Source organism: Cygnus atratus, chromosome 21, assembly GCF_013377495.2.
Source record: "Cygnus atratus isolate AKBS03 ecotype Queensland, Australia chromosome 21, CAtr_DNAZoo_HiC_assembly, whole genome shotgun sequence".
Taxonomy (NCBI): domain Eukaryota; kingdom Metazoa; phylum Chordata; class Aves; order Anseriformes; family Anatidae; genus Cygnus; species Cygnus atratus.
Window position 1 is genome coordinate 7,910,022 of NC_066382.1, and position 23,498 is coordinate 7,933,519.

At 56.7% G+C, this 23,498-nt stretch overlaps 1 protein-coding gene across 1 annotated transcript; it reads left to right on the plus strand.

Moving 5' to 3' along the window:
• The first annotated feature begins 688 nt into the window (after positions 1-688).
• On the plus strand, positions 689-22,234 carry SLC2A1 (solute carrier family 2 member 1). Its single transcript, XM_035567816.2, has 10 exons — positions 689-829; positions 9,514-9,606; positions 16,829-16,989; positions 17,752-17,992; positions 18,413-18,575; positions 18,660-18,847; positions 19,015-19,119; positions 19,298-19,399; positions 19,713-19,916; positions 20,337-22,234. The coding sequence occupies exons 1-10, from the start codon at positions 812-814 to the stop codon at positions 20,532-20,534; spliced, it is 1,473 nt and encodes a 490-aa protein (XP_035423709.1). The 5' UTR covers positions 689-811; the 3' UTR covers positions 20,535-22,234.
• The last annotated feature ends 1,264 nt before the right edge of the window (positions 22,235-23,498 follow it).

Below are 23,498 nucleotides of genomic sequence, written 5' to 3' on the forward strand. Positions count from 1 at the left end.
GCACGGCCAAACCGACACCGCCACACGCATCTCTGCGCACACACAGGTGCACGCACACGCGTGGAGAGGCGAGCCCCTGCAGATGCACACGCACTCGCGTGCACTCACATGCATGGATGTGCGCATGTGTGCAGGGATGCGTGTGCACATGGATTCATGCACACGTCTCCACACGCGTGCGTGCGGATTTAGGCACATACTTCCACGGTGCCCCACGCATGCATGTGCCCCCTGTGTACACTCCCCCCCTGCACCCCCCTATGCAACCCCCCACGGCCCCCCATGCAACCCCCTGTGCACCCCCCTATATTCCCACCGTGCACACCCCCAATCACCCCCCATGCACAGCCCCTCATGCCCCCCCCACGCACCCCCCATGCCCCCCCATGCTCCCCCCACGCCCCCCCATGCACACCCCCCATGCACCCCCCATGCACAGCCCCCCATGCACCCCCCTGCACACCCCTCCATGCCCCCCCCACCCCCCATGCCCCCCGATGCCCCCCCCGCCCCCCCCCGCACACCCCCCCACCCTCCCCCCGTGCTCCCCCCCATGCCCCCCCCCCCCCCGCACAAAGCCGCAGGGCCGCGCTCCCTCCCCGACCCCCCCGCCCCGCGCACACCCCCGCCGGGCCCCCCCCGAGGCCCCGCCCCCTCCTGTCTCTCCCCCCCTCCCCCCGGCGCTGTCCAATGGGCGCCGCCCCCCGCGCCCCGCCCCCCCCGCGCTCTTAAGCCGCTCCAATGCCCCCGCGCCGGCCGCGCGCCACCGCTCCGCCGCCCCGCGCCCAGCTCCGCGCCGCCCGGCCCCGCCATGGAGACCGGCAGCAAGGTGAGCCCGCGCCGCGCGGCACCGGCACCGCCCCGCCCGCAGCACCGGGGCTGTTATTCCTTCCCCCCGCCCACCGGCCCCGCTCTCTCCCGTGCCCCCGGAGCGGCGGCGCTACCCCGGTGCAAGTTGGCGGCGCCGGTTCCCCGGGGGGGGGGGGGGGGGGTACTATAAAGCCCGGGCGCTGCTCGGGGTCCGGCTGCTCGGGATCCTGTCCCGGGCTTGGGCCGCGGGGGTTTGAAGCTGCCCGAGCTTAATTGCGTCAGATTTAATTGCATCGCTGCTCCCGGGGCCGGGCCGGGGGGCTGCGGGCGGCGCTGCGCTCCCCTCCCCTCCCCTCTGCCCCTTCCACCGCTTCGCGTTTTGGGTCGAAACTAAAACGAAACGAGAAACCGAAAGGCGAGCCCCGAACCGCAGCAGCTGATCCCGGCCCGAGCTGTCCGGAGAGCGCCTCGGAGAGGGGCTTGAGGAGGGGGCGCAGCCGGGAAGGGCAAACCGAGGGGCAACCGAGCGCTGCCCCGGCCCAGCCGGGGGGCTGCGGGGGGCTGGAGGCACCCCGGGTGCTGGCCCCATCCCGGGTGGGGGCTCCCCGCGGGCCCGGTGGCGTCGCAGTGGTGCCGAGCCCCGATTCTCCCGTGTTTTGCTGGAAATGAGGTCCCAGGAGTGTGGTCAGGGGGTGAGCGGGAGGCACCACACTCAGAGCAGCCCCCGCAGGGGTTGGGTTGGAGCAGGGCAGGGCTTTAAAACTGATGCAACTTTGTGGGGCCGTGAGGCCGCGGGATGGGCTGTTGGGCTGTAGGGTCGTTCATATCAGACCCCGGTGTGGGGGGGGTCTGGGTGGGCAGAGCTGCTCGCCGGGCTGCTGCTGAGACCCCCGTCCCGGGGCATTATGGCAGCACGGCAGCCTTGCTGGGGAAGGGAGCAGAAATGGCTCCTTGGCGGTGCCAAGAGCCGGGCGGCGCGCTGTCCCGCATAATAAAAAGCCGTCTTGCAGTTCAACTCGTGGTGGGAGCCCGCGTAGCTTCTGGACTTTATCAGCAATGGCTCCGAGCGATGTTCCCGCTCCGCCGCGGGCAGCGAGAGCCGCGCTCGGCTCCCGGCCACTTTCCGGGTCAGCCCCTGGCGGAGCGGGGCTGGGGAGCTGCACCCAGCCTTCTTCCTGTCCCCAGGTTTGGGGTGTCTATTGGGAGTAGCGGGGCTTTTTCCTTCAAGCAGGCTGTGCTGGACTGCTGGGGGAAGGCTTTTTTGGGGGATCGCTGTGGGGAGGAGGGGGTTGGCAGGCAGTGTAAGGTGCTGGGGAAGGAGCCTGGGGACGTGACGGCTGGGAGCACGTCAGAGCCAGCGGGGAGGCATCAAGGAAACTTGCTGTCTTCCTTAACAAAGAAATCCGAGGCACTGCCGGGCAAATCCAGCCCTCAGCTACAGAAATGGAGGCTTGCAGGGGCCAGAGAAAAACCCGGTCTGGCTTTCTGTCTGTAACAGTGATCCCCGTTAGATCAACTCACGTTAGAAACGGTCTATTTTGGTTAAGTGAGTAATCAATCACAGGGCCAGCCTGCTACCCATCATGGGCAACGCTTAAATCCCAAGCGTGTGTTTCCAAAAGGGCCTGTCCCATGGCAGCCAGGCACCTGGCAGCCCACCCCTGGGGGGGCCGGGGGCCATGAGCAGCGGGGTGGGGGGCGGACCCCGGGGCTGTGGCTCGGGACTTTGCATAAGAAAACACTTCCTGGGCTTGTTAGAGAGGCATTCCTGCGGTTGCAAAATTCAGAGGGATCTTGTTGATGTCCCCAGCTGACCTTCTTAAAAAAAATAAAAAAAAAAAAGTAAAAACATTAGGCTTTTTCCCCTCCCCTTGCTGTGAGCTTTCTCCCACATCGAGGCCCTTTGGCAGTGATAATCCCAGCACCCGCCTGGCCCCAGAGCCCCACACGAGCCTGCGGTGATCGCGGTGGGGCTGGCGGCCGTGCCAGCCTCCCATGCCCTGCCTCGGCTGCGAAGAAACTTCCTCAGCCACCCCGTCTGCGGGCACCGGTCTTGTGACACGTGCTCCCAGTGCCGTGTCCGCTGCGTGGCGTTATCGTCAGGTTTACCGAGCGCTGGGCAGTGACAGAATTTTTTCCCGAACCAAGAGCCAGCGCAAGCCCTGCGTTATCGCTGGGCTCTGGCTGCCTCCCCGGAGGCTGCGCGGTGATGCAGCGGGGGCCGGGGTGGTGGCGCAGTCCCTTCCCCAGCAGGACGGCGTCTCCATGAGGGGGGAAGCTGTTGGCATGTGATGGTGTTCTCTCTTCCCACCCCCACCCCCCCCCCCCAATCCCCAAACTGGGCTGTGACAGGGGGTCTGCGCCTTGTGGGACGGGCCCCTGTGTAGCTGAGGTGTAAGGAGACGTCTTGGAGGTGTTGAGGCGTTCATTTTAGTTTGCTGGGAGCCTGCCTGTGCGTGCCATCCTAGCTTGCTTGCGCCATGGCTGGGTGAGACGCCGTGCTTGCAGGGCTGTCTGTTTTGTGATGCAAAGTTTATTTTCTGTCGTCTGCTGCCCCCACTCCAGCAGCCTGGCGGAAGCCTCTCGTGCTGCTGGCTTCCTCTCTTGGGCAGTGGTTTCGTCACATAAAAAGCCTTTGCCGGAGACATCCTGCGGAGCGAGCAGGCTGCGAACCCTTACTCCGAGTGACCTTGCTGGCGGCTGTGGGGTGGGGAGGATTACTCACACGAGTAAGGATTTGCTCCCTCAGACTTTATTTTTCCAAAACACTGAGCATGTGTTCAGGCTGCATTCAGACAAGCCGGCGGGTGCCCCCGCACACCCACGGAGTTTCATTGTCCGAGAAGCAGCCTGGCGTTCAGAAAACCTTGCGGGGAGCTGACAGACCCTGCTCCCCCCACCGGGCAGCCTGCAGGCAGAGCCTGCTGCTGCCGGTGCCCGCTATGGCAAGGCACGTTGTGGAGGGGTCACATTTGCAGCAGGCTGCATGCCTCATCTTTACAGGCTATTCTAAAAGTGGATCATCCTGGAATTCCCTCCTGGGACTTTTTTTTTTGAGATTATTCATCTCCTTGTTCCATTAGGCAGGCAGCGTTCCTAAATCCTTCCATGCTGGTGAAAAATGGGTAAAAAGTGAGGCAAGGGAGATGAGCAAAGGCAGCGTGGTCTGCTTGGGGCTGAGCTAGCATCCTTCGAGCCGCAGGTGCTGGTGAGTGGGCCAGCGCCCAGGTGACGCTCCGCGGTATCCTCAGAGCATCTTCACTTCCATGTTCAGCAAAGGAAGCAGGAAACGGTGAGCCAAACATCCTTCATGGCAAGCTCTCACCTTTGCTTAAAAACCTGGCTCTTGTAGTATGCCGGAGCGAGGAGAGGGTATGGGTCTCTTCCTATAGCACATAGGGCTCCCTGTAGCCGGTACAACACGGCTGTTGTCTGTCTTCAGGCTGTGCGGGCGTTCATTTGGAAGTAGCTGTGCAGGAGCAGGAGGGGGAAGTGCTTTTGCTGAGCTCCAAACAAAGCTGCTGCTTTCTGTTAGGCTCCAAGTGAGGGGTTAACAAAACAGAGCTCGCTGCATGGGTTTACAAGAGTTTCCCATGAAAGACGGCCACTAGAAACCAGCTTTTTTTTTTCGGCTCTCCATCTTGAGCCTCTCCTTTAATGGCAAGGTTAAGGCTGAAACACGGCCGGCCGAACGGCGGAGCAGGCTCGGCAGCGTGCTTGGCACTCGAATGCAGGCGCACGGCAGTGAGCAGGCAGCGCTGACTCACAGCGGTCCCGGCCAGGCTGCTGGCTTTGCCCAGGAATGGTGGCCAAAAATGCCAAAAGCCTGTGCTGGAACTTTATTCCTTCATCTTGAAGCTGGTGGTGTTTCTTAACAGAAAGCTGGGGATTTCTGTCAAAGGTTAAGCTTGCAAAAGTAGTGTTTTTCTTCCTGATAGGCACCGTGGGGTGTATAAAACAGAAGGAAGGGTCTATTAAATGTTTTTTAGTGAACTTTTTGCAGTGCAGTCCAAAGTGTATGCTCAGAGCTGAGGACTTTCGCTCCTTGAACTCACTCACTTAAAGCAAGGCTTAGCGCCCTGTTTCTCCTGTACACCAATACAAAGCCTCTGTCCTCAGTTGTGCTGATTGTCTTTTTTTTGATAGTAAAATCCCAAGTCTGTGCTGGAGAAAGCCCCTTGTGAAGAGCCAGTACTGCCTGTAATCTTCCTGGAGCAAAGTTCACGCTGAGGACTGGCCAGAGCGCCGCATCCCCATCCCTGGCTGTCGCTGCTCCCTTTCATAAAAGCTAGCTGGGCAAACAGGCGTGTTGCAATGGCGTGACTCACCTGCAATGTACTGCACACCCCTCCTTGCTTCCTGCTCGCCCCAAGTGTGCAATACATGGGGATCGATGACAGGTATTCCTAGATGTGTGAACCGGTGCTCGCCGGCACGCTCCTGTGTGAGGAGAAGGCTTTGTGTGGCTAAACAAGGCTGAAATTGCCGCCCTTCAGATGGGGAAAACAAAAAATGCAAGGCATTTCTAAGTGTTTGCTCAAGCACAGGTTGTTTTTTATACATTAATGGTGGTGTGCGTTGTAGCTGTGTGGAGCAAAGCCATCTGAGGCCAGTGTGGTTTGTGCTGAATAGCCAGAGAGTTGGAAGAAATTACAGCCCTGTGACACCGAGCTGTGCTGGCTGGATGGGGGAACTTGGGGTTGGGGTTTTGGAGCACGGGGTGGATTTCTGTGCCTGCCACTTGTTTTTCTCTAACTTTGGCAGCATTTCTCAGCCTGCTCTCACCCTACATTGCAGGTCTGGGCCACAAAGCTGCAGTGCTGGGATTTGTTGGGAGGGCGGAAGTGCATTTTTAATTGTGAAAAGGCTTTTGGGCAGCAGTGCGGGGGAGAGCAGTGTCACTGTAAAAATGGAAACCTGCCGGGTGTGCGGGGCCTCGCCACCGGCTTGTGGGGTCGGTGGGGTGCAGGAAACCCAAGTCCAAACTCCTGCGGCCAGTTTTGGGAACTGTGGCCCTGAGCTGGTCCTTGCTCTGAAGTTGGCATTTTCTTTACAAGGTTTGTCGGATGTGCTGAACAAAAGCAAGTGACAAAACCTCCCCAATTTCTTGTGAAGTGGAATTGTTGTGTTCAGGCCAATACTAATTAATGAACTTCATTAACGGGGTGGCTTTATTTCCTGAGGCAGCTCAGGGTCCTGTTGCTGCTCTTCCCGGTGAGCTTCTTAATTCCCTGTTAAAGCGGAGAAAGGCAGATTGGCAGGAGAGTCAAGACCAGCAAGCGGTAGTTACCGTTGCCGAACGCTTCGTGTTTCAGCGCATATCTCTTGGTGTGTTGTCTGCAGTCAGCTGTCACCATCACCATGTTGTGCTTAGGTGGGTCTGACTGACACCAGACCTCTGGAAATGTCCCTCTGTGGTGCCAGAGGAGCAAAGTGGGGTTGGAGGTAGCTGGGCAGGCTGCCACTGCCTCCAGGTCTGTGGTTTCACTGTGCTCCCCAGCTACACTCCTGCTTTTGGTCTTCCAGCTACAAATAAGTGCTGTGGACCACTGGACATATGGCAAAACCTGCAGTGGGGGGGGGGTCTCAGTGGCTGCGGGGAGCTCTAGCTTTTATGTGGTACACTTTTATGTGAGCTGCTGCTCACATAAGTTTCTTCTTGGGAATCTTGATTCCTTGGGAATCGTGCACTGGATTCCTGCTTTGCAGGAAGGGCAGCGTGCTCTGGCCAGGAGCACCTGGGAGTGCCGGGCTCTGTCCGAAAACAATGCCAGGGCCCAGCCGCACTGCCTGAGCGGCCAGCACTTAATTGCAGGGGTGTGGGGAGCCTGGGGAGCCCCATGAAATGACTTGTGAAGGGTCTGGTAGCCAGATGTAACTGTCCCTTGTAGAGGGCTAGGTTTGTCTGGGCTGGATTCAGCTCAGCCAAAATTGTCTTGGAGTCTGTCTGGTGTTTCCTCTTGGCTGGAGGTCTCCAAGGGCCTGGATCCAGCACCAGAAAACCAGGGCAGGGCTTTGGGTGGGCGTTAGCCTGGACCTGGGCTGGCAGCGCGCCGGTGAGCTGCCTGGGGTACTGGTGAAGCCTTGCACACTGAGCATGCTGGGTGGCTGCTACCACTGCGCTACATCACTTGTATTTTGGGGACTTGCCCTGTGTGCACTCACCATCTGTTTCTCTTGCTGTTGCCCTCCACTTGGGCCGAGGTTCACCTTCCAGGGGGCTGTGCTGGGCTCCCATCGCACACCTCGCCTCTGGGCCACAGCACTGCTGCCTGCTGTTGATGCATCGAGTGAAATGAGAGAAATGCATGTGGGTCTCGCCTCAAAGACAGCCACAGCCAGACACCAGGACCTGACATCTGACAATTGCAACGTGGGTTTTCCCTCTGCAGGAAAACAGGGGGCAGGAAGCGAGGGGGACGCACTGAGGGAAGAAAGGCCCTTTCAGGCAATCAGGCAGAGAAAAGGAGCAGGAGGAGAACTGCAGGGACGGCTGTCGGGGCTGGGATGTGAATGGGAGAAGTGCGGCTGGAGGAATAAGTAGGTGGTCAGGTCAGGGAGCCGGCGCAAGCCGTGCCGCCGGGGTTGTGCCGGGACAGCGGAGGAGGCGCTCATGTCGGCAGGCAGGAAGCGCCCTGTGGGACCCAGCTGCTCGCAGGTAACCCGCAGGAGGCCGGCGGCAGCTGAGGAAGGAGAAGTGAGACTGCTGTATGCGGTTTCGGGCCCTTCCTGGCAGACTCGCTGCGTCACAGACTGGCCCATCCCAAAACGAGATGGCGTGTGCAGCAGGGCTCTTGTGCCAAATCAGGTGCCTGTGGCTGAGGCTTTGGCTCTCCCCAGCAAGGGAACAATGCCTGGGATTTGGCAAAGAGTGCTCGCTGCTCCAGCGAGGCCTCCTGTCTGCCACAGCAAGCATCGCAGCTGTGTGCAAGTGCTGAGCCCCAGAGAAGGGGCTTTAAGTTCACGTGAATGTCCCTAAGCTGATTAATGGAACCTGGGAACATCAAATCCCTGCTCTTGGGGCACTGTGGCTGGGCTGAGCAATGGGGAAATCTCCTGCCAGGGATAATTGGGCCATTGATGGAGGTGTCCAAGTGCTGGCCTGCCCTGACCTTGCTCAGAAACAAGCCTCCAATTGTTGCTGTAGCTTAAGCAGGAGAAAAGGGAGGTGGGCAAGTGCTTGCCAAATAGCCAAAGGCACTGAGGCATTGGATAAATGCTGGGATTTTGCTTAGTAACAGTGAATTAGGCTCTGACACAAACCTTTGTTAGCGGTGGCTGAACCATGCGGTCCAGGCCATCTCCATGCTGGTGACGGGGATGGTGCTGCCGAGCATGGCTGTGCTTCACCATGCTGACCCCCAAGCCTTTGGTGCTGGGACTTGGCTGCCCCAGGAGCACCTCTCCTCCTCTGCTGTTTTCTGTCCAAGGTCACAGAGTCTGACGAGGTGCCTGGGCAGCAGAGCCTCGCAGCGCGGCACAGCAGGAGCCGTGAGCACGCAGGCGCTTTGGGCAGATCCAGCGCATGGGCTCCTGCAATGTCCCTGAAAGTGGCCCCAGGAGCCAGGTGCCAGGCACTGCATGGCCAAACCAAACAGGGCTGGGTGCGGTGGGCGGCTGGGGATATCGCTGGCATGCTCTGCTATGTGGCTATCTCTGGCGTGCTGTCGCTGCGGCACCCTGGCTCTGAGCGCTTGGCTTGGGGGATGTGGCACATGCAGTGACCCTGATGTCTGGGACTGTTGTGGCTTAAAGCCTCTGGCCTGAGTCAGGAGGCAAAAAAAAATAATCCTGGGATCCCGAAAGTGTTGTGTTACTTAGCCCACGTGGATGTCAGGAAACCATGAAAGCAGGATGTCCCTTTTGTCCTGGGTTCTGCCCATTCACACTTGCCTGGCACAGCTGGTCCACCCTGGTGGGTGCCCAGGTGCTGGCTCGGTTTGGGTGAGCACAGGGCCCCCCCGGGGTGCTGTGATTTCAGTTTTCTGGTGGTTTGGATTTGTGGAGGGGGCCCGGGGCTGTGCTGGTGGCTTTGGTCGGAAGGAAGACCCCTTCCCTCTGGAGTTCTGGAGGGAGGCATTTTGGGGGTCACTTGGCCCCCTCAGCACAGACAGTCCCACATCTTGGTTGGGGGGCTCCCTGCAGCCTGAGGCGGGTCTGTGGCATGCGACCTCCTGAGCCTGCTGGGGTCTGCACCCTGTGGCTGCTGAGCGGGCTGTGGGCCCACCAGCGTGTCTGCCTGCTCCAGCAGCGTGTGGAGCCATCGTGCTGGGGGGCTTGCCCCATGGAGGCCAAGGGGGGTTGCTGAGGGCACAGCATGAGCCTTCGATGCTTCCCCTGGGAAGAAGTCACGGGTGTGTAATCTGGCCATAGAGGATCTCTGTGACGGAGGTGGTGCGAGCAGGGTGGCAGGGACGGACATCTGAGTCGCTTGACTTATAAAGTATGTAGTACCAGCAGTTCCTGGGGCTTTTGTGCTGCCTCGTACTTAGCAGCTCCCCAAGGTGACCGGGGGTCCCGGAGGCAGGGGCAGATGGGCAGGGTGCTGAGGGTGGGCAAGGAGGACCTTGGTCTTGGGGGTAGGAGGGCCTGAGCAGAGATGGGAGCTTGCCCGCTGCCGGGTCCTGAGCAGGCTGGGGGTGCCTGCGTGGGGCAGAGGCTGGGACCCACACCTAACCCCTCTCCTTTTTCTCTTTCACGCAGATGACAGCTCGCCTGATGCTGGCTGTGGGAGGAGCAGTGCTGGGTTCCTTGCAGTTTGGCTACAACACTGGTGTCATCAATGCCCCGCAAAAGGTGAGAGCGGAGCGGCAGGAGGATAGCACGCGTGCCGATCCAGGCATGGCAGCGTGCACCGTGCAGCCTGTCTGTGGCAAAATGGGGGGGTTGTACAAAGAGGCTCTTGCAAGCAAACACTTACTGCCCACCTCGCCCCTCCACCATGAGCCTGGCTAAAATAGTACATCCTGCTAGGCAGCTTACTGCCTCTAATGGGATTTGTTAAGGAGCTATTTAGCTCTTCTGCTCCCAGGAGAATTAGTTTCCTCTTGCTTAGCATTTTGCTGGTGAATTCTGGGAATGCATGTGTGTGCTTCGAGAGGCTCTTGGGGTGGGATCTGTGTAACTTTTAACCTCAGCCTTAGTGAAGATTTCGAAGCTAATTAGTCATCTCCCGGGCAGTGACCTCGCTGATGGGCAGCTGAAGAAGCTGGTTGTTCTCCCACATGAGGCTGAGAGCTGGAGCCCAGACGTGCAAGGCATGCCATGAGAACTCCAGGACTTTCTCTGGTGTGGCTTTGCAGGGCGAGCGGTGGAGGAGTTTGGGATGTGAGCAGGCCTGGGAGTGCTCACCCACATGGCCTCACAGATCTAGATAACAGCCCCGGTGGGCTGCCTTAGCAGGGAGGGGCAGATAATTATTGCCCCAGTAGAGGCAATGTGCAGGAGGCTGCAAAATACCAATGGTTTGGGGTTGCCAGAGCTGCCTGGCCTCCACCACAAAGGAAGCGGGGTGCACCAGCCCCCCCGTGCCTGCTGAGCCTTCACACCCATCTTCTGCCCTGCAGGATGGAGGCGTCATTGGCTCCGAGGGCCAGTTTCGGCTGCGGCAGGGAGGGTGTCTGGCACTGCCTCCTGCCTGTGCCCTTTTGCCACAGTGCGGGGTACCTGGTGAACTTGCTCATCCTTGACTCAGCAGGCGCCAGGTGGTGACGGCTGGGGAGATGGAAGGCAGGGCTGATCCTGTTCTGGGTGTGGAGAGCAATAACTCACCTGGCGTGGGTAACTGCTGTCCTGCCAGGCTGCAGCATGCTGTCCTCCCTTCCGCTTCTGAGACAGGAGCCTGGCGTGGGGCAGAGCTGCGGGGGGCTGGGAGCAGTCCCTCTCCCAGCTGCTGGGGTGGCTGCAGGGCTTTTTCCAGGGGGCAGACATGGGGACCTGCTGTGGGATGTGGCAGCTGTCTCTGGTGGGGGGTGGCAGGATCCTTCATGGGGTTTCAAAGGGAATTTGAAGACCCCAGTTAGTTGGTGGTGTAAAGGGTGAGGGTGTTGGAATGCCCGGAGGAGCATTTATGGGGGGGATCCCATGCAGGCATCAGAGACCAAACATCCCCAGGTAAGTGGATGAGCAGGGACAGACAAGATGAAATGACATAGCTGTGTGTGAGGGGGAATGAACAGCAGTAGGTATTTGCTTTATTTTACTGCCTCTAGCAGATACCAGGATCCTCCCATGATCAGGCACCTGGTGGGTACTTGGAAGCTCTGAAAAACGTGGGTTCCTCAGAATTGCACAGCCTTTTGAAGTTTTACAGCCCTGGAAATGTTAGCTCAGAAATCCTGTATTGTGCTTGTTACATGCCCTGGGCAAAGCTCAGCTGCCAGGGTAAGGCATTGAAAGACAAACTGGGCTCCAGCTGCTGCTCGGCTCGAAGGAACTGGCTGTTCCTGGGCTGCAGAGAGAGTTAAAACATCAAAGCCTCTGGTACACAATCCCAAATAATTAAAAACACTGAGGCAGAATTTGTGCTACTACTGTTAATCTTATTACTGGTGGGATTGGCCAACGGGCTGCGAAATCTCCTGACATTGCCTGGGAGCACAAACACCAGCGTGTCACCTCGAGCACTGAAAAACTTGTGAAAGGGAAGATCCCATGCAAGTACTTCCCAAAACATGTCAGCATGGGAGGCTGAATCCTCTTAATTGAGGGGAGCAAGGTGCTTAATTGAGGCTGCAGCAGTCTTCATGCTGCAGGATGCTGGGGGCCCGCACCTCCTGGCAAGCTCCTGTGGTGCCTGTGGAGGATGGGCTCGTGGGATGGTGCCATCTTTGCCTCTGCACTGGCTCTGCCATCAGCCTGGATGGCTCTGAACGTCGCCCCCATGCTGGCAGCCACAGGGACTGCTCTGCTCCTGGGGGACATCTGGTCCCCCTCTCCAGGAAGGGGGAGTTGTAGGAGGGCCTCGGAGGGTGCCACCACTCCAGCTGACTTGGTGTCGGTGCTTTGCCTGTGTGAACGAAGCCCAAGGGCTCGAGCCTGTTCCTGCCCAGCCTCCTTGCTCCCATAGTCTTTGGGTGTAGAGTCAGGAGCACTGAAAGCATCCAAAAGCCAGAGCTCTGCAGCATCTGCTGAAGGCATTGTGCTGTTCTGGCTCTGCTGGAAAACCCTGGCCTTCCCCTGCCAGATGTCATCCCCGGGCACCAGCAGGACCCACCTGTGCTGGTGGCCTTCACATTGGTCAGTGGCGAGGCTCTGGTGCGAGGCGGAGGTTGGGGAAAGGCGTTTGCCTCCTGCCCATCCCAGAGACAGGCAGTAGGAGCAGCGTGTGCAGCACAGTGAGCCGGGAAGGCAAGGAAGTGTGCTGGGAGGTGGCTTTATGGTTTCTGCTCTCATTTTCCCCATCCCCTGAGCTCCGTGCAGAGGAGCACTCCTGACGTGGCGCAGTGTGCTCTGGGACCTCGGGGAGCAGATGCTCTGTAATTACTGCATTGCATCAGCGCCATACCTGCCCGACTCAGTGCCTGGGATGAGGATGTGAGTCATTTCCTTACATCTCTTTTCCTTATGGCTGCAGGGACTTTTCTCCAGCCTGTCCAGCTGACCCACTGCAAAGGGAGATGTGAGTCTCCTTGAGGTGGGCAGGGACCACATCTGAACTGCCCTAATGGGGTCTCTTCTTGGGGGCAGGCACCAGGTGTGATATGAGGGGAGGCACATGGATGGGTTTTCAGCAAGGAATGGGTAAGATCTTCCCCCAAGGTGTGTTTCCAGGTGCCTCCATGTCTTACAGAGCATGGTGGAAGCTGTCCAGCTGTGCCCTAAAACCCTGGGAGCTCTGGTTCATACAGACCCACAGCAAACAAAGGTCCCTCTGATGCCTCAGTTTCCCCTTGTGCTTTCTTAGTGTTAAGCCCCTGGGCTCAGCCCTGAGATGGGCTGTGTTTTGGGGGCGAGTCTCCTAGCAAGCTGCATTGTGCTTGGGGTGCAGAAGAGATGGGAAAAGTGGTTTGAGGTGCCCACTTACTGCAGGAAAGCTGTGCTCTGTACCAGGGGAACAAGACAGCAGCGCACAGGGAGTTGGGAGGAATTCTGTTGTGGGCAGCAGGATGTTCTGGGTGTGGGAATTAAACCCCTGCAGCTGCAGGCTTTGTGTCCCTGCTGAATCTGAGCCCTGAACTTTCCCTGTGGGAAGCAGGGCATGGGACTGGGGTGCATCAGCCCCTTGGCTTTGGCAGCGTGCATCCAGCAATGCTTGCCTGCACCAGCACCCTGCAGCCAGCTGCCTCACAAAAAAAAAAACAAACAGCTAAGAAAGCCTCCTTTCTTGCACTGAGGGCTGAACGCCGGTTTTGTGGTCCTCTTAATATAGTCCTCCCTGCTCGGTGCTGCTGAAACAGCTGCTTGTTCCTTGTGGGGCGTCTGTAGACATGATGCGTGCAGGGGATGGCCTGAAACTGGGTGAGGGCTCGTGGAAAACACTCAGCTCAAATTAAGTGGGGGTGAGGGAGGAAGGCAGGAGGGACACAGAGCCTTTGGGAAGTGTAGCTCTTCTTTCTTTCCCCCCCACTCTTCATGCTTCAAGCTCAAAAGGGTTTTTCATCCCTGTGTGGCAATCAGATCACGGTGGGATTCTTCACCGATCACTTTTGCACGAGGAGAAGGGTTTGCAGGAGGGTTGGTTTGTTTGTTTTTTTTTGAGCTGGGGGAGCCTTCATGGTGCCAAGAGGAGCAGCAAACCCACAGCCCAGAGGAAGCTGGGCCCTGGCTGCGTATCTCAGCCAGCCCTGGGGCACCAGCCGGCACTTGAATGGTTTTCCTCGAGGGGAGAAAGATGGAGGCCTCTGGGGAAGGCAGGGAGGGATCTCATGCACCACAAAGTTTGGGCTGTGTGCTATACCCTCAGGGGAGGCAGAGAAGTTCTTGGGGATTTTGGACCTGCACCCTCCCTCGCTGCTTGGCCTCAGCCAAGCCCCCCTGGCAGGTACCGCCTGCTGGAGGGGCTTCACTCGCCAGGGCTCAGTGCTGGAGAGCACGGCCAGAAGCCTTCCTCCTCCCTCACTGCCAGGTTTTTGGGGGGTGACTGTGCCCAGGGGCCTCGCAGCTGCCCATGCTGGCAAGGTGAGCGATGGAGCTGTTCCTGCTCACCTGGGGGATCTCTGGGGTCTTCCCAGTGGGGTCAGGGTGTGCAGCCTCTGCTCAAGGGAGCGATGGCACCTGCACTCTGATCCCACTGGAGAAGGAGGTGATGGTTTCCAAACTGCCTCTTGCAGTCCTGCTGTTCCTCGTTCCCAGGAGGCAATAAAACAATGAATCAGGGCTGCTGCTGCTAACAGTTCCACTTGTGTGTCCTAGTGGAGAGCCGCTGCAACCTGATAGTGCTTTGTGTGTGGAGCTGCATCCCGTGTCCCATTGCTGCCCCTATTTTTAGCCTACATCATGCTGGTGTGTTCATTATATAAACTGTTAAATAACTGCAGCCGGTAAATTCCTGGTAGAGAAGACAGGGTTATTACCTTCTCTGCCCAGCCTGATATTTTAAACACTGTTTCCCTTTAACCCAGCATCCATCTCCCTAACACAATTTTCAAGTGTTTTGGTAATTGGGACTTTGGGTTTCAGGCTCTTGATCTGGGAGGAGAAATCAAGAGCTTGAAAAATGAAGCCTGCTCCTTGCTCTGTGCATCTCCGAGTCCTGCTGCTGTGCAAGCCAGCTTGGCATGGGGTGTTTAAGGCAGTGGGCTTTTCTGACAGGCAATCCTGTGTGCTCAAAATAATGACAATTGCTTGTTTTGGTGACTTTAGGAAAGGAGGGAGGGGGTGGGGACAGGACACACAAGCGTCAAAACATCTAGGCAAAGCAGGACTGGGTGACCTGGAGGCAGATGAATGAAATTACTTAAGCCTTGTGAAATCCTTGTAATTTGGGGGTTTGTGAAAGGAACAATTTAAAAAAAAAAAAAAATCCCACCACCATTATTGAAATTTACAGTGAGGTACATGATACAGATTGTATTTCTTGGGCTTTCTCTGTCAGGGATTCTCATTCATAGTTAAAGTGATGGAAAAACTAAACTAAGACTTATTGTGCAGATGCTTTCTGAGGCTCGTAGCACCGCTTGCAGGAATGAAGGCTTGCTTCCCGCTTGGGAGCTGAGCGTGTGTGCAGCCATTTGAAGCCTCAGGATCCATGATTATGTCTAAGAGCAGCTTTTCTTGCTTGCATGAAGTCTTTCCTCCTTGCAGACAGGGTTGCTCCTCTCTTAGAAGGGACGGTGTCAGTGCATCACTGAGACCCATGCGTATTTCTTTTGGGCATGGGTGAGCCTTATTCCGGGAAGGGGCTGTCCATGACCCTTAGGTAACTTGATTGAAGCTCTTTGGCAGTTGGCTGGCTGTGTTTCTTTAAGAATATATATTTAAAAAAATGTTATTCTGCTAAGAAGGTAATTAAAAATGTGCACCTGTCTTGGCTGTCAGCAACTACTACTAAATTAAAGCCCGAGCAACATATCAGTAGGGAAAAGGGGTTGTTTTTTAAACTGAGGTCTTTGTTTAGTAGGATTCAAGCTGTGCTCTGCCACAAGTATTGCAAAAATACACTAGAAACAAGCACAAGGAGCTGTGCAGGGGGATGAAAACTGAACTCATCCACCTCCAGCTGCACAGACCATGTTGCTTTCATCCCTATCTTCCTCCTCCCCACGTGTAGCTTCTCCTCTAGGGATGGAGACCCGAGCCGCCTCCTGCAGCCTGCTCAGCCCCTTGCCATCACTCTCTGGGCTCTGTGGTGGTGACCAAGGAGGAGCCCGACCTTCCCGCAGCAGAGCGGCCGCTTCAGAGGCTTTTTGGCAGCGCTGAGCGTTGGCAGGGCGAGCCCAGAACCTGTCTGGCTGCATTTTCCCTGTGCATCCCTTTGGGTTTCCTCCCAGATCCGAGCCCTGCTATCAGCTTGCTGCCAGCCTGCAGCTGGGTGGCTCCCATCTAGTGGAAAGCAACGAGTACTGGGTTTAATGGGAGCGTGCCTGCAAACCAGGGCTTGCTCAGTGACACATTGTCTTGTGACGGGGAAGAGATGGGCCAAGTCTTGTGACTGAGGCTTGCGGGCCAAGGCAGGGGCGATGGGGAGCTGCCTGCAGGCTGTAGGTGGCTGGGCCGAGGCAGAGGAATTTGTGGCACCGGTGATGCAGATGAAATCTTGAGCAGCAGGAGTGGAGGAGGACGTGCCCAGCCTTAGCAGATGGGTGTGTGGTTAATAGCAGGGAGAGCCCCTCCGCTTTGAAGGGTGCTTGGCTCTGCTCTTGTGCCAGCCTGGGTCTCAGCGGCGGAGGTGCTCTGCTGCCGGCCCATCCTGGCCTTGAGTTGTTTGGGCTGCGGCGGCCGCACCGAAGTCATGGCGGGGTCGCAGTGGCCTGCAGGGAGGAATTAGGGCTGTGACGAGGCGAGGAGCCTCATTCCCCACCGAAACTGGGAAGGGGAATGTCAGCCACTGGCCTGGGGTGCCATGTTTGGTCCAGACCATGTGAGCAGCAGTGTGTGGCTGCGGCCACAGTGTTCTGCCGGGGCTGGAGGCTGCAGGTGAGCCCGGTGTCCGCACCGCTTCCAAAGCATGCCTGGGCCTAGCTTCGTACCCCAGGCCGGGTGAACCCTGCCCTGCAGCACGAGGGAGAAGGGCCGGTCCTGTGATGAGCCTGGATCCAGGCAAACCTGTGTTGGGGTGTGCTGCAGCCTTCCTGTGCCAGCATGGTTTGCGTCAGTGGTGCTGGGGACGAGGTCTGCTGAGGGCTGTGTTGTGGTACCCAGCATCACGGTGGGGACATCAACAGGGCCATGAGCAGAGCCGCGGGCTGGTCTTCCTCAAATGGGGGTAGCAATATAGGTGCCCATGTGGCTGGGACAGGATGCTATCACTGAAGTGCCTAGCCCTGTGCAGTGTGGTCCCTTAGGCAGATGTAGGCAAACCTCTTAGCATGAATGAGGGACAGTCTTACCCTGTGGCTTCGTTTCTTCCCCCTTGCAGGTGATTGAAGACTTTTACAACCGCACCTGGTTATACCGATATGATGAGCCCATCAGCCCTGGCACCCTCACCACGCTGTGGTCCCTCTCTGTTGCCATCTTCTCTGTCGGAGGAATGATTGGATCCTTTTCCGTGGGACTCTTCGTCAATCGCTTTGGCCGGTGAGCACTGAGCATGTGGGACCTGTGCTGACCCCCCCCCTACCCCCCCCAGGGGCCCTGCTGCTTCATCCCTTGTCGTCCCAAACCCACACCTGCCCTCTGTGCTGCACGGAGCACTGCCCAGAGCTGCAGCCTTGCTTTAGTGACGGCAGCTCTCTCCTCTGAGAGCTCCACCACTTCCTCTGGCAGTGGGAACTGGTGGAGGCGGGACTGGCTCTGGCTCATGCCTTGCCCATGAGACCATTCTTCCATCCTCGGTAGCTTGTTACTGCTTGTGCTGGGAGCTGGCATGTCTTCCTTTCCCTGCCTTCTCCAAGGCTTGGCCTGCTGCGGAGCTGAGCCCTTCATCTGAGCCAAATTCATATCGCCTGTCCCATAATAGCTTCCCTGTTGGCTTTTTCAGAGCCCGCTGATTCGGATCAGCTTGTGTCAAAGCTGTGCTGTGTTTTGGTCCTTAGGACAGCATCTGTTTAACTGTCTGGCTGTCACAGGGGGGCATTGGTCTCATCCCTGCTAGCACCTCTGTTTCTCAGCTGTGTGTGGCAATGTGCTTGCACTGCCTCACAGGCTGTGGAAGCAGATTGAGCCCTGCGTGGTGCTTATGCTTCAGCCTTGGATGCTTTTCTGCATGGGAAATGGCTTTGGACACCTCCCTCAGGCAAAGAGTTGGCATTTGGTTTCATGCAGTTAAACAGTGCCTACTGATACCCCCTTTAGCCTGACACCCGTGGTCCTCACCACCCTCCTTCCTTGCCTCCCCAGGCGCAACTCCATGCTGATGTCTAATGTGCTCGCCTTCCTGGCCGCTGTCCTCATGGGCTTCTCCAAGATGGCTTTCTCCTTTGAGATGCTCATTCTCGGCCGCTTCATCATCGGCCTGTACTCTGGCCTCACCACCGGCTTCGTGCCCATGTATGTGGGTGAGGTGTCACCGACTGCACTGCGGGGCGCACTGGGGACTTTCCACCAGCTTGGCATCGTCTTGGGCATTCTCATTGCACAAGTAAGTGCTGTCCAGGTGGTCTGTCTGTCTGTGCTGGCCACTGTGCTGTTTCTGCACAGTCAGCCAGGGTTTCTTCCATGTTGCTGAAGCTGCTCTGGGTCTTGGAATAAGGTGGCCCAGGAGCATTGCTTGTGCTGTGGCTCTGCACAGCCATTCAGAAGGAGCCAGGGACAGAGCTAGGGCTCAGCAGGCACGAGGGTGCTGTGAGATCTAGGATTTGGATAGGCAACATTGGGGCACAATGTCTGTGGGCCACCTGGATGCAGTGTGGGGCTCTGCCCCTCCGATAAGTGCACTGTGAGGCTTGGGCATCCTCAGGTGCCCCAAGAAGGGGAGCTGGATCCAGCTTGCGGCAAGTTGGGTTAAAGGAGAAGGGGAGGCTCCATAGCACTCACGTGGCTCAACCTCTCTTGTCCTCAGGTGTTTGGTTTGGACTTGATCATGGGAAACGACTCACTCTGGCCACTGCTCCTGGGGTTCATCTTTGTCCCTGCGCTGCTGCAGTGCGCCATCCTGCCCTTTGCCCCCGAGAGCCCCCGCTTCCTGCTGATCAACCGCAATGAGGAGAACAAAGCCAAGAGTGGTGAGTAACCCATGTCCCCAAATTCATTGCACTATGCGTGAGGCTCTCAGCCACTCCTGACCCACCCTCCCTGTCTCCCCTCAGTCCTCAAGAAGCTCCGGGGCACAACAGATGTCAGCAGCGACCTCCAGGAGATGAAGGAGGAGAGCCGGCAAATGATGAGAGAGAAGAAGGTCACTATAATGGAGCTCTTCCGTTCCCCCATGTATCGCCAGCCCATCCTCATTGCAATTGTGCTGCAGCTGTCCCAACAGCTCTCGGGGATCAATGCGGTGAGTTTAGGGCAGGGCTGGCAGGTTAGGTACCACAGGTAGCTTGTTCCACCTGGGCACAAAAGCTTGGGCTGTGCTGGCTCCATGTCTCCATTGCCCGTGGGTCAGTACCAGCCCCAAGCTGAGACCCGACTCCTTTCCTCATGGCGCTTCCCTTCCGTTTGTAGGTTTTCTACTACTCCACCAGCATCTTTGAGAAGTCAGGTGTGGAGCAGCCTGTCTATGCCACCATTGGCTCTGGGGTGGTGAACACAGCTTTTACAGTTGTTTCGGTGAGTTTTAGCCTGCTGTGGCTGCCCCACCAGCAACCATTGTGTTAATGCAGGGCTGGACTGGTGAGCTCAGGGGTAAGCATGTAACATGCTCCCCAGGGAAGGTGGGTGCAGGGGAAATAGGAGTGCTTTTCCCTGGGCAGGGGGTGTGCTGACAAACATCTCCCCCATCTGACAGCTCTTCGTGGTGGAGCGAGCCGGACGTAGGACCCTTCACCTCATCGGCCTGGCGGGGATGGCAGGGTGTGCAGTGCTCATGACCATCGCTCTGACGCTGCTGGTGAGTGATGGGGGCTGAAGAGCACCCCTAGGTGGGTGGGCTGGGAGGGGGCACTACATGCTGCTCCTCACTTGGTGGCTTGTGGGGAGGTACGGTGGGAGAGCAGGACCTCCTCCTCCCAGGGGTGATTGCAGAGTGGTCCTCTCTGCCCAGATTACTCTTGGGGTCCCCGGAAACCCTGTCTCCAATGTAGAGAAACCTCATGGCTTCTGCCAGCATCAGGCTTGCCTGCAGTCTTGTTTGTGCCGGCCAGATGCTTTGTCCATCCCCACTGCAGGGCACTCACTAACCTTTTCTCTCTCCCTTGGACTAGGACCAAATGCCCTGGATGTCCTACCTCAGCATCGTTGCCATCTTTGGGTTTGTGGCCTTCTTTGAGATTGGTCCAGGTCCCATCCCCTGGTTTATCGTGGCAGAACTGTTCAGCCAAGGCCCTCGCCCTGCTGCCTTTGCTGTTGCTGGGCTGTCTAACTGGACCTCGAACTTCATTGTGGGCATGGGCTTCCAGTACATCGCGGTAATCATCTCCTTCTGATCTTGGGGGGGAGTGGGTCTGGGGGTGTGTGCAGGCAGCCTTACATTGCGCCAGCTGGATTATGTGATTAGAAGAGATTTTGAGTCCTAAAACCTGTGTTGAGAACAGGACCTGGGTTTGCTTTGAGCTTGGCTTGGGAAATGCGCCTTGGGAAGAGGCGTGGGGACAGGACTTGGGGGGCTAGACATATCCTAGAGCAGGCTGGATTTATTTTTGAAGCAGCAGGTAGGGGCAGGACAGTCGCTAGATGAGAAGCCCCTTGGCTGGGGGGGTCAGGCACAGGCTGTGGTGCACTGCTTTGCACTTGGAACTGGTGAGCAGCTGTGCTCTGGCAGCTCCCGCAGAGCCCCTGGTCTTGGGCTCTGTCCGTACACTCACCACTTCGGTGTCTCCCCTTTTCAGCAACTCTGCGGCTCCTACGTCTTCATCATCTTCACAGTGCTGCTAGTCCTCTTCTTCATCTTCACCTACTTCAAGGTGCCAGAGACAAAAGGCCGGACCTTCGATGAGATCGCCTCCGGCTTCCGTCAGGGAGGTGCAAGCCAGAGCGACAAGACCCCGGATGAGTTTCACAGCTTGGGTGCTGATTCCCAGGTCTAACCAGCCTGCGGCACATCCCGTCTCCTCCGAGCCTCCCAACTTCTCTCCTGAGTGTTTTTAATGCTTGTACAGAAACCAGGAAGGAGGGAGCGGGGGGTCTGGCTCTTCTGCATACGCTCCTTCTCCAGACTCCCCCACTGGCCGCCTGGTTTATCAGTGACAGACTGACATATTTTTGCTAGGAACGATTTTAGCTGGTTTCATGTCCAGGATTTCAAAGCTGATAGATGCAGAAGCAATGACTAATATTTTAAAACCAACCAAGCAGCGTCGTCCAGCCTCCATGAGCAGGAGGGTGGCTCCCTTTTTAATGAAGTGATAGGTTATTTAATGAGAAATCACATAGTGGAAGGTTTTTAAAGCTGGAAACTTTTTTTAACATTCTAATCATAGAGAAAAACATGTAATTTGACTAAGTCTAAAACAAATTTCTTTTTAAAAAAAGTTTTTTAAAACAGTCTAAGATTTCAACCCCCTGCAGGTTCGTGGATGGGGATTCCCTGCCCTCTGGGAATGCCTTGGGGCAGCACTGAGGATGGAGAGGTCTCCGGGTGCAGTCCCGCTCCTCTGCGGGTGCCGGGCTTGAGCGTTTCCCGAGGAGGAGGTTGGAAAGGTCACTAGTACTGTAGCAGGTTGCAGAGCACCATCTCCCTTTGCAGTCTCCAGCAGCAGCTCCTCGCCTTTCCAAGCGGAGGGCTCCATTTCTGGCTGTGCATGCTTCCTTGCCTGGATTTCAGCTGTTCTCTTGCTGGCTGTGCGCTCGGGTGGGCTGAGATGGGAGGGGAGAGGGGTCTCTTAGTTTAATCTTGGCAATATTTGCCTGATTGGTCAACGGTGGCACAAAGTGTCGGCAGATGGGAGAGGGGAGAATGCAGCAGAGCAAACCGGCAGCCCTGGCCTTCCCTAGCGTGACGGCATCCCTGCCAAGTCGAAGCCCTGCGTTGGCAGGAGCGGCCGGCGGTCCCATACTACATCCAGCAAACCTGCCCAGCGCTACCACATCAAGTCCCGGACTCACCGAAATTCATCACATGGATACAAACATTTCCTGCTCTGTGTATAGACTGGAAGATATTTATATTATATATATTTTTGTTCAATGGTGTTAATAGTAGACATTAAGTTATAGTGTTTCTGATTGACAAGCAAAGTACTGTAAATATTCTTGGAGTATATTCACATTGTATAATGTATACAAAAGGTACAGATAAAAAGGTATAGTTTCTATAGCAACTGTAAGGAAAGCTTGTACATGGTTAGGATGACTTTTGTATAGTTAATTACCTGCACTGTAGTTGTATCTATTGCACTGAATTTTAGTCTTTAGTATATTAAAAATAAGAAATACTCTTCTTTTAAAACAAAACTTTAAAAAAAAAAAACAAAAAACAAAAAGCAGCCCTTCTCCCATGAGTGCAACTGTTGTAGGAGCTACTGGCACAGGTAGTTATTTAATAGTGTTTTTTTATTTATTTGTCTGTTTTGGAAGTGACTATAATAACCACACCTGAAAGTAAATAAAAGGAAGTAAAAGAAAAAAAACAACCACATGACAGAACTCATCACACATCTGTGCAGCATACCAGAAACTGTGCACTTCTTTTTTTTTTTTCCCCATAACAGATGCATAAAACTAAGTGCCAAGAGAAAGGCGAAAGGCGTGTGGTGTGCTAACAATAAATGAGAATGTATGCAGCGACCCAACCTCCTGTGTGCTGTGCCTTTTTTTTTTTTGCTGGGGCACGCTGGTGACTTGTGGGCAGTGGATCAAACCCTTACCTGGGCCTTCCCCTTTGGCTCTTGGTCCACCTCGGACATGTGTTTGTGCTCACAGAGCATTTTTCTCTGTGCCACCTGCTACTCCAGGGGTAGTGGTTGATGGGTAGCAGTGCAACCCCCATAGCACTCCCCAACATGGTGCCATTGCCATCCCAGCTGTGGCCTAAGCTAAGGGTTTCTGGCTGTGTTCACCAGTGCCCAGATTTGGGCTAGCTGTGGCCCAACTCCGTTTTTCTTCCCTGAAGCTCCTTGCAGTGGGGCTGGGAAGGGGGAAGTCACGCTGCTGGGGCTAGCGGGGAGGCGGGATGGGGAAATTTGCCCTCTCTCCACTGGTTTGGAGATGAGCGCGGCTGATGGATGCAGGCCCTGTTCTGGGAACGTTGCTCGCAGCACCTTTTGTGGATTCCGGCTCCCTGGGACAGGCAGTGGCTGTGCCTGTCCTGCTCCCAGAGCAATTTGCTCCGGACCAGAGCAGTCTGTGCAGCCAAAGCCCCACGCGGCGAGGCAGGGCATGCGATGGGCTAAATTCCATTTTTACTACTTGGCAAAGAGTGAGCAGTACAGGGACAGGCGGGCACCTTTTGGGGACTGCAGAAGACCCCAGCTGGGCCGTGGGGCTGTGGTTTTGGCTGACGCAAGCCAGCAGAGCCTTGTTGCTCACCGGCATCGTGTGCTGCCTGCCTGCAGTCAGGCCCAGGCTGCCTTCGGGTGCTGGAGGTGCTGCCTTTGGCCCAGGAGCTCCGTTTTGGGCCCTGCCAGGTGCCAAGCGAGGGCTCCTGCCAACGAGCTCCTTAATGGGATTGCCTCAGCACAGGTGCAGATTAGCAGGGCTCCCCCAGCAAGCGCAAAGCTTTCCCTCAAAGGAAACCAACACTCTTGGTTACAAAAGGTCTGTGCCAAGCAGCACCGTGCTCCTGGATGTGTTGTTGCCACCTCCTGGTACTGCTGAGCTGACTTCAGACATCACCGAGCCCCCGCGTGGGCCCATGGAGGAGCCTTACCAGGGCCATCCCTGGGATTTAACTGCCCCAAGCCCCACCTGGGACACCCAGAGCTGCACTTTGTGCTGTGGAGGTGCCACCCCTGCCTCCTCATGCTCCATCTGCAGCTCTGTGGGTGGACGCCTGACATGATCCATCCCCTGGGGGCTGTCGCTGGACCCCACAGCTGCCCCTGGCCCAGTCA